This window comes from Dermacentor andersoni, chromosome 11, assembly GCF_023375885.2.
Source record: "Dermacentor andersoni chromosome 11, qqDerAnde1_hic_scaffold, whole genome shotgun sequence".
In the NCBI taxonomy this organism is placed as follows: Eukaryota; Metazoa; Arthropoda; class Arachnida; order Ixodida; family Ixodidae; genus Dermacentor; species Dermacentor andersoni.
In genome coordinates this window covers 30197940-30208353 of record NC_092824.1, presented here as the reverse complement: position 1 = coordinate 30208353, position 10414 = coordinate 30197940, and the positions used below count along the sequence as shown (strand labels likewise).

General features: G+C 44.6%; 1 protein-coding gene across 1 annotated transcript; it reads left to right on the top strand.

Moving 5' to 3' along the window:
* On the top strand, positions 1 to 8359 carry LOC126518127 (uncharacterized). The gene is made up of 4 exons (XM_055064226.2): positions 1 to 213; positions 942 to 1018; positions 3627 to 3753; positions 7016 to 8359. The coding sequence occupies exons 1-4, from the start codon at positions 92 to 94 to the stop codon at positions 7668 to 7670; spliced, it is 981 nt and encodes a 326-aa protein (XP_054920201.2). The 5' UTR covers positions 1 to 91; the 3' UTR covers positions 7671 to 8359.
* Positions 8360 to 10414: the final 2055 nt, after the last annotated feature.

Sequence of the window (10414 nt, the reverse complement as noted above, 5' to 3'; positions counted from 1 at the left end):
TTTCTTTCTCGGCATTGAGTGCGCATGCGCGGTGATTCAATAACGCGCTGTCGACAGTACACGCCAGTTATACGACATCGACACATCAGTCATGGCTGAAGAAAGCAGCAACGAATATACGCCTCTTGACTTAAGCATGAAGAACGAAGCAGCACCAAGTACAAGCCGCGACGGTACCCAGGGCGCTTCATCTACTTTGGGCGCCTACAGAACGTGAGCTGTACCACTTTTCAATTTTTTCTTTGAATACTGTTACACTTAGACACGACCCATATAATAGGCTTTAATATCTGTACATTTGTTCCCACCTAAAATGTGTCTTTTTGAGAGTGAGCTTGAGCTTTGAAATCGGAGGCGTTCTTAGATCAAGAGGAGTCGACGCAAGGGTGGTTCGAAAATATTTCTGCACGCGCGTGGTATCTGATTGTTTGAACGAGGCGCGTGGGTGCCATCACTCGAGGAAAGAGGAGGAAGAACGCTCTCTGGCTGTCGAGCTGTCGGCTGAACTGGGCAGCGCTTCATTATCCCTCGTAAATACATTTTGTAAACAGTCGCCAGTTTTAATACTTAGTTCCCGTAACATTCTGGTCGAGGATGCCGTTCCCCGTCCTCGCCACAGAGCTCCGCAGCGACCGCACCGTCCTGCTTTACGCCATTCCTCCCGGTGACAACACCTCGTCTCCTTCTGCTCCGGCGACCTTAACAACAACGTGCCATGTTCAGCGCAAAGTCAGCTCTTTAGCGCTCAGGATAAGATTTTTCAGAACATGTCGCGAACGTATACTGATTGAAGCAAATATTTTTCATTGATGTATAAGTCTTGCACTCCACACACGCGATGGCGTGCCGTAGCTCATTGTCCCGGGAACACATTAAACATGGTTTCACCTCTTTTTTTGTCCCAGCTAGTAACTGTCTGATGAATACTTCCTTAATTGTAGGAATGCTGACGATGCCTTGCGCTACCAGGGGAAAACACACCACACGCCGATGACCGACGAGACTTGCAGTGTCGACGGTACGTAGGCGACTGTCACTCGCCTTCACCACAAATTTAGCAGATAGTACCTACGGTTACCGTGGTAGAGGCACATTTATTGCGTATAAAGAACTTTACTAGTGCGGCCAAGACGGTTTCCGCATGAGCCAGCTTATAAATGTCCCTACTAAGGATTTCGTGCTTATCTCAATATATCCAAATTCATACATAACCTATGCAGTAGAAGTTTTTGAATGAATTTCTTCTTGTATCGGTGGGCTGGTAAAGCGCGCTCCAAGATGAGGGTATAATCTGATACTGTACATTAACCCGCCGTGGTTGCTCAGTGGCTATGGTGTTGGGCTGCTGAGGACGAGGTCGCGGGATCGAATCCCGGCCACGGCGGCCGCATTTCGATGGGGGCGAAATGCGAAAACACCCGTGTGCTTAGATTTAGGTGCACGTTAACGAATCCCAGGTGGTCGGAATTTCTGGAGTCCTGCACTACGGCGTACCTCATAATCAGAAAGTGGTTTTGGCACGTAAAACCCCAGTATTTAATTTTTTAATACTGTACATTCTATGTAGTGATTAATTCACTCGTAAATGGATTCAGCGCTTGATCATCGGTGGACAATTTTCTTTGCCAAGCAGAGTCTCAGTGAATTTGACCTACTAACATAACAATAATGTTTCCCTTAAACTTTAAAATAAACTCCAAAAAGCAAGTGCTTTGGTGCGAATGCCGTGTGTGATGTGCAATTAGGGCGGCGTTTCAGATTGTTTTACTAGAGAGTCATAATTGTGCTGTTATGTTTTAGGCAGGGTGTGAGAATTGCTCATAAATAGCATGTTACAAGCAGCAGACATATCCCGCCGCGGCCGCATGCAGTAGTTACAGCGAACAATTTGGGGCACCTCAAAACAGCTAATATTGGAACTCTTGGTTCTTTTATACCAAGCAAGCCAAGCCACAACCGCAGCATAAACAAACTTGAAAAGTTAATGAAAATGCAGCACAAGGAGAAACATTTTTGGGTACTCGTTTGCGTTTGGTTGAAATAAACCTTTACCAAATATCCGAACTATGGGCACCTGAAGCATATACATTTTTCGTATGGACAGAGTAACAATCACATACCCAATGATTTCCAATGAGTGTGCCACTACATCAAGATTGTAACGCTTTTTCAACGAGAAAGACTAGACCATGGTGGAACACCAGCCTTTCAAACTCAATGTTCTATTTTTGTAAGGTGATTAGCTTTCCATGGATGGCTCAAGCATTATTCGTTCTGCCAGTATCCGCACAACCTCTTTCGCAGGCCTGACGAACATTGCGACTTCAACGGCGCGACTGCTGAAGTTCGCAATGCCAGACAATAAAAATGAGTTCTTTATTTTCGCCTATGCTATCACGCTGGAGTTCATTCGAAATCGAAGATGAAACTCGTGTCTTTAGTTCCGGTCGTTGGGAATCCGCGTTGAATGTTTTCTGTGGCGTACGAAGGCGTAGACAATAAGTCATCTGGGTGTAGTAATGCCGTACACATTCTTAGCCAGCTCCCACCCACTCACTCTTCGTATTGGAAATTAAAGTGCATTCTAAAATACGGCGTGTCCCTGCAGTATTAATGCTAATTGCAGTAGCATCGATGGTCATACTAAAAAGGGTTCTGTCGCAATTTCCGTCTTAATGTCTCTCACGTTTTCCTTTCAGTTTCACGCTATTTCTGCAGCAGTATAGGGAAGGTATGTACCTAGCTGCAATAGTTGCAGTGCTATCCATAGAGTACACACTTTTAACGTGCTTTGAGGCCTTCCGTTGCATAGTTTAGCAACATTGTCCCATGAATTACCACTTCTGCATTTCTTTCCAAGCTAATTTGTTGTCTGCAATACGACTCTTTCGTATGCGCATTGTGCAATCTTTTTGAAAGTTTTCGTATAGCCTATTGATGGGCTACACAGGAATATTGGCGAGGTCACCCGTGGTCGTAATGAGCTGGTAAACCTGCACTGCTTACAGCCGGCGCTTAGGGACTGCACCTACACGAGTCACCAAATGGAGTTCGAATAACTACTTTCTGAAAGACGAGTACGTCGTTCAATGACGCACCTATGTGTCATAGAAGGTGAATAAATTAAGGGCGTACGGCAAACAAAAATTTATATCCCTCGGTAGATGTGCGTCCTCTCACTTTTTCATTGTCGTCGTCTGCGTCGGGCTATGTCTGCTGCTCGTAATTAATGAACAATAAGCAAGAACTTCGTGAGGCATCTAGTGCGCATATTACTGGATAACACAGCAAATATATTCGGTCAAAGGTTTAACGCTCAAGAGACAGACATGTCGTTTTTCACTTCGAGCACTGTCGTGTTCTGCCCGCGGGTTGAGATAAAACGTGACATTCCCCAGAAGAATCCTACACTACACAATCTTGATCGGGCTCGCCTTCCCCATCGCCACATAGTTCTTGCATACATTCAAGACATGGATAAAGGACCGCGTATGGAAGCACCACAGTAAAGTTTCCCTACCACTAAAATCTTCTTGCCTAGCACCATAAGCATGAACTATCCATTTCCATGAATCGCGCTTGCACTAGGCGAATTAACATCTTTACTATACTTTTATGCCATATAGGTGTCACTAACAATGGCAGCACACGTTGCCAGCACTTGGGGTCCATCAGGAGCATCGATAACGTGAGGCCCAGCACAAGTCGCGCTGGCATGGAAGAAGCATCAGCCAAGTTTGAAGACAGCGCCACGTAAGTTCACATTTAGAAAAATTCCATAAAATGCAACTCAGAGTCGACAGGATTGGCTACCCGCGTAACAATATGCCCCTACTCGGTAATTTCTCCTTTGGAGGGCTAGCTCGGATGGCTGAAACAGGTACTGCATCATCACTTTTGAGCGTTCGGCTGGCGCGGCTGGCCTTGACAAACTTCACGGTTCCAACAGCGCGACCGGGCACCACACGGAAGTGTACACACCCGATGCCACAACCACGAAGCTAGACAAGCTCGCCCGATTTTCCATACTGTTAACACGCCGCAATGTGCGGTACACTTGCAGGTTTGCTCCCCATTCTGGAGTATGTAAAGATTGTGAAGGGAAGATGCTCATCCGAGTCGAGGCTCCTCAAATGAAACAGGGTATTCCTGTTTTCCTGTAAAATTCCTTTGAGAATTACACCAGCACTCACGCACTTGAGCGAGGGACGCAAGTTCCGATGACTTAAGTGCCAAATATCAGCTGCTGTTCAGATTATATGGTGTCAGCATAAAGGAGAACCTTTATCTCAGGTTACGATACCTAAGTACACTCTAACAGACAAATGAATATGCTTCGCAACACATTGTACGCGTATTGAAGCTTGCGGCATTTAAAACAATATGATATCGTATCTGACGCTGTTGCATATTAGATTCGTGATATACTTAAGAAAGCTTTAAGAAACTGCAGTAACAAAGTTACGTCTTTATTACTCAGAAATAAAAATACCGCCATGATTCAATCAACTGCACCAAATACGACATTTAAAGTGCTCAAAATTGATGTATTACACTGCGCTCTGAAATTTTCTCTTTTAAGGGTAGATCATTCACCAGTATTTGGACACATTGTATACATTTCAATGAAATTGCAAATCAATATAAAGAATGTTGTCTGCTTACGAGGCCCCAACTGATGCAGCTAATAGAACTGCGATATATATCTTATTCATGTAGTTAACTTTGGAAATTCTAAGCGTCAATTCTCTTTAAACTTAGTGATTTCATACTTTTTACCACTTGCGAGCCTGAATAAAATTTATGATGGGTAATTGGCCGGTATTTAAATGGCTCTATCAAACGAAGTCTGACTGTTTGATAGCTCTAATTTCTTCATTAACTAATCCGGTATTGATACCGGCCAAGCTGGCATGATTAGAAACGACGTACAAGGTAACAACACATCACTGCAAACAAACTATAACATCGCATGAGTCATGTAAACAAAGGCAACAAGCATAAATCAAAGCACATTACCGTAAGAAAAGCGCCCAATGTTCATCTAGTGCTTTGCGTAGACATTTCAAATGAGCTACTGGCTTTACAAAAGACAAACACCGTGTGCGCTGTCTCTGCCCCACTGCCCGTTGTATTTTGCTTCACCAAACGGTTGAAAAGATGTCGTACCAGTAATGCCTTAACTCAACGCTTGCAGCGTTCATTAGCTTACCGAGAAAAAAGAGAATACTAACTTCTTCGGCAGCATATTTCATTCAATGCACAGAAAAATACTCTGGGGAAATCATTATGTGTGTGTCCTTCTCACGATGCATTCGACAGGAACGGCGTGCAGTTCGAATGCGTCAAATATAAAATGACTCCATGCAAACACTGCAGGAAAACTTGAACACCGTAGTTTTTCTTCGTATTCGTTATGTGGAACTTCATTTAAGACACGTGATGTGCTATGGGCAGTCAGTCCAGGTCAGAAATAAAGCGAATAGTTCGCCATTCCGCAATGTCTATTTGTTAAAGCGAGAGACTCAAGTGGCTAATTGCCATGGCTTATACCCGGAAAATGCGCCTCTAGTGCAGTGAGAGAAAAATAACATCATCATGAAGGTTTCATACCTCCGTAAGCAAGCAATGATGTAATGGCTGGATATGAACGAAGGAAAGAAAGAAACATCTAAAGAAGGAACGAGCGAACAAACGAGCGACGGAAAAAAGGAATAGGTCAAAAGAGAAAAGAAATAACCTTTAAGTATTGCATTAGGTTCTCCCATGTGACGTTGAGGAGGTGAACCTACAGTGCCAAACTTTAATTTGAACTGCGGCTCACTATGTCTGACCCGTCAGATCGTACAACATAACTAAAGGCATAAGCTCGCGTGAAGCAGGCTTTCGTCTTCAGGTGTTTGAAGAATGTAACGTGCTGCCGAACTTTTTTTACTATTCCTAGCCGCCAATCCATCCTTAAAAATCCACTCACCATTAGAATAGCCCATAATTCGAATTTTGTGAGCGCCTGTGTACGTGCTTTCATTTCGCGATATATTGACGCAAATATTTCGAAAGACACGTAGCAGAGGTCAAGCGCGACGGCTTTTTTAAATGACTGATCGAAGAATCCATTGTTATAGGTGGTGGAGCTTGCTTCCATAAAATAGTACACAATTCACGTCAAGCATAAAATCCAGATTGGAAAACAATCGCAAACCAAGACAACCAAACCAAGCAAACCAATCAAGCCGGAGCGAGAGCCGACGCGAGGTGATCGTAGGATGAATTGAGCCCTCTGGCTGAGACCAGATGCTAGTACGAAACCAGCGGTCGGTAGGTCAGCATAAAGCCAGTTTTGCGCGCTCATATCATTGAAGGGGCAGCTATCATTGGTCTCCGCCTCTCGACCCTTCAAGGCTCGCTTCACCTGCTGCTCCGCGTTCGCTCTTTCATTTTTCGCTCTTGCGCTCATTCGCTCGGTCACGCCGCCGACGCTCGCCGCAAGAATGAGTTAAGAGCTGCGTAATAAAACGGAGACTTATTCTATGGGATGCAAACAGTCTTTTTCAATGCCAAATGCCTCACTTCCGAGGGCACGTTTCTGGACTTTTGCTTGAATACTGCTTGTGAGCATGCTGAAGACGGAGTTCTATTTTTAATACTTAGACCGGGTACTTTCACCTACCATCACTGACAGATATTTCTACTCTCCTGCACGTGTTTCATGTAGGATATACATGACGTATTAGACATTGCAAAGCTTCTCTTATGCTGGCATCTCGTACGAGGGCAGTTCTTAATTTCCAGTTTAGCATCACAGGCCACCGAAAAGACCACTGTTCAATTTCTGCCAATCTAGAGCCGAAATCGAGCGCTTAATATCAATCCAGAAACTTAGCTCTAAGATTGAGCGAGTCGCCTTACGATTAAGGAGCGATTTGGTTTGTGAAACTCTCAATGGGCCAAAATCTTTTTGTCTTCCCATAAGAACAATCGGCTGTATTGAGCTAAGTTGTCCCTATTTTTCCAGGAATGCTACTGGAACCAGAGGAAGAGAACAGCAAGTGCTCTGCGGTGCCAGTGGAAAGGTTTTCAGCAGACGGGACACCTCGCACGGGCAACCCAATGAAATCACGGACCGTACAGCCCCCATGTTCAGAGCACGTGATCGATTACCTGTCAAGAAGTCGAACCACAAATGCGTAATATGTGGTAAATTGTTAAGCCGTACTACTACTCTAAATGCACATTACCGCGTGCATACAGGCGAGAGCTCCTACAAATGCAAAATATGTCATAAAATTTTCGCGCACAGGGGCAGTTTCCATTGGCACCAAAAGATTCACACAGGAGTGAAACCATATATTTGCCAAATATGCACTAAACCATTCAAAAGCAAATGGGAACTTACCAGGCATCTCGGGTCGCATAGTAGCGATAGACCTTTCGTTTGTGAAATCTGTAATCTCTCCTTCAAACGCAGGTCACATCTCCGAAGTCACCAACGTATTCACGAGGGTAAAATGCTGTACGAGTGCAAGCAGTGTGGATTTCGTTCCTCAAAGAAAGAAAACCTAGACTCACATCTCTGCGAAAATATTATTTGCCACTTGTGTGGAGGTTCGTTTACAGATGAATCTCAACTGATTGCACATCTCGTGACGCATAGGGGTGGGCAGTCTTAACATTGTGACTAGTGCGAAAGTAAAGTAAATCACCCACGGATGTTGCATAGGAATGTGACCGTGAAGTCGTACAGGAACCGACATTCCGACATTCTCCCACAGCGCCGGCAAACTAACATCGTGTGGATTGACGGGCTTCTTTTGGCGTTTAAAACTGCTGAGTGAAATGCGAGGCGTAATGTATGCCGCTTGATTTTTCGTAATTACGAGACAAAACGTCGTCTCCAGCAAAATTTGTCATGCTTGAATATCTTAAATATCGAAGTATACAGCAGGTCCTAACTAGAACCCACTGTTACCACAACTCAGTTGTTCGCCAACGTAGCTTTAGCAACCTCATTTCTAGACAAACCCTAATGAGTCGCAATTTTGTGTTTTTTGCTAATAGAAGGTTGGAATGTTCGCACAAGATGATTGACACCTCATTGAGTTTTGTGCAAGCGTTTTGACAGTGTACTCCTCAACAAGATTTATAAACATGCCTCCGAAAATTCTGCAGTGCACCTCTTATTAGGAACCATTTAAAAAAGGAGGCACTGTGTTCTTATCATCTAATAACTAATGAAACTAATCTCTTCCAATAATTCAGGTCCTTAGGCATTCCTGCCTCCCAGAGTCTGCCTTTAGAACAAGGCATGGGTAAATTTATATCCCTTACAAATTGTTGAATAAACGTCATTTTTCGGTTCTCTTTAGCTCTTGTATCGATACCGGAGACTTTGAATCATTACAATGCTGATGACAACAGTGAGACTGTACTAGACTCAAATCATTTGGAGCTTATCCATATATCATCTTCCACTACGAATATTTTAGGTATTGCCGTATTCTGGTGGAAACTCTGCTAGATTTAAAGCCCAGTTTTTTATTCACTTTGGAGTTTCTCTTTTGACTTGCGCTTCACTCTAACTATAGCTGTGGAATGTTTTAGCCTGATGTGACAAACTCATGCATGCGAGCAATGACAAGACGAGTGCGATGCAGTTTTTATTTCTATTATTGACATGAGTCCTTCTGTATCTTTTTCCAGCGAACGCGTTTCACCGAATAACAAATGTTAAGTTACAGCTCAGGGCATGAGGCACCAGCATTTATCAGAACGTTCTGCAATATTGTCGTCGATCCTATCTTTTTCCTATCTTGTAGTCGAGTCGTTTGTATTCAAATCGCACGCGCAACGCGAATACATTTGTGCATTCTGGAAGACACGCGAGCACCAACCATTACGCTGGAATCTTGTACGAATAATGTGAGAATAATTGATGCTCCTCAATCGCAAATCATTTGTTGGACGATCGACTCATGTGCACGACACTATCTTTCTGCTCGAATGTAACTTGTTTTGTGGGTTCCGGTTCGCCCAATAAAGAGTCCTTCATGACTCAGTTCTTCTGACTGTGCTGTTCACCGTCACTACAACGTGACCTCTTGTAGAGGTGTTTCGTGGACACCGCATAAATCCTACCAGCCGTGAAAATAACGTGAAAATTGATATGGACGGGCCAACTATCTGCATGCTACGACTACCGGTCAAGTACGCACCTCTGCCTGAGAAGGCTAGGAAGAAAAAAATAAATGAAATTATGGGGTTTTACGTGCCAAAACCACTTTCTGATTATGAGGCACGCCGTAGTGGAGGACTCCGGAAATTTCGACCACCTGGGGTTCTTTAACGTGCACCTAAATCTAAGTACACGGGTGTTTTCGAATTTCGCCCCCATCGAAATGCGGCCGCCGTGGCCGGGATTCGATCCCGCGACCTCGTGCTCAGCAGCCCAACACCATAGCCACTGAGCAACCACGGCGGGTCAGGCTAGGAAGATCATGGCCCAGACAACTGCCACAATGAGAGTGCCCATGTCACCTGCAGGGACGTGTGCTGCAAAAGCCAATGAAGCCACCGATAATTCACTGATCACCGTTTGGAGATCTGAAAAGCTGGCCGCAAACCTTACGCAAAAACCACTGTGTTTAAGAATTCCATGTGAGATGCTGCGGTTTGGCATTTTCGCAGTAGATTTCTACAAACATTCTCTAGCGTCATGCCCAAGAAGTGGGCAGAAGTTGAATGAGAACAACGTGTTCTTCAAGGCAGAAATCAACTGTTAATTCATCTACACCGACCCGCGCATGTCAGAGTTGGAAGCGTTCTTCCACGTCTGGTTTTGAAGCAAGTTGTTTACGCCGGATTGATACGTAAACCGGCCAAGACCATTACCAAGTTCGTAACGGAAGCCCCGGGTATCGAAAAGGCGTTAGAAAACCCACTCGGCGACATTTTTCGCCTGTTTTTGCCGAGAAGAAAAGTTCAAGCACTAAGCTCTGATGAACTCCGAAATACAAACAGAGCAGTTGCACGCGAAGAACTGCTTAACATGTTCTCTTCGTCGGAGCCTCAGGTAGCCATAATTGTTGACGCCGTCAACAATTATTGCCGTAGCTGAATTGCCGTAGCTGAATGCTGGAGTGATGGCCTACGTCACCGTCTTCAGCCGTCTTCAGCACCTAACGACTATTCACCCTGCTGCCACGGCGAAGAAATCGGACACGTGCGTTGCCTATACCCATAATGTGACATGGCACTATGAGGTTATGTTTCAACTCTCAGCACCCACAGCAAGACGTTTGACCCCGTGAAAATGCTCACTACTTGGCCGCTACTCGGCGGAGACCCCGACGACTTTCTCGACCACCGTCGCCAAAACACTGCCTCTCACTGCAACACCCAGTGCACACTGGGCCAA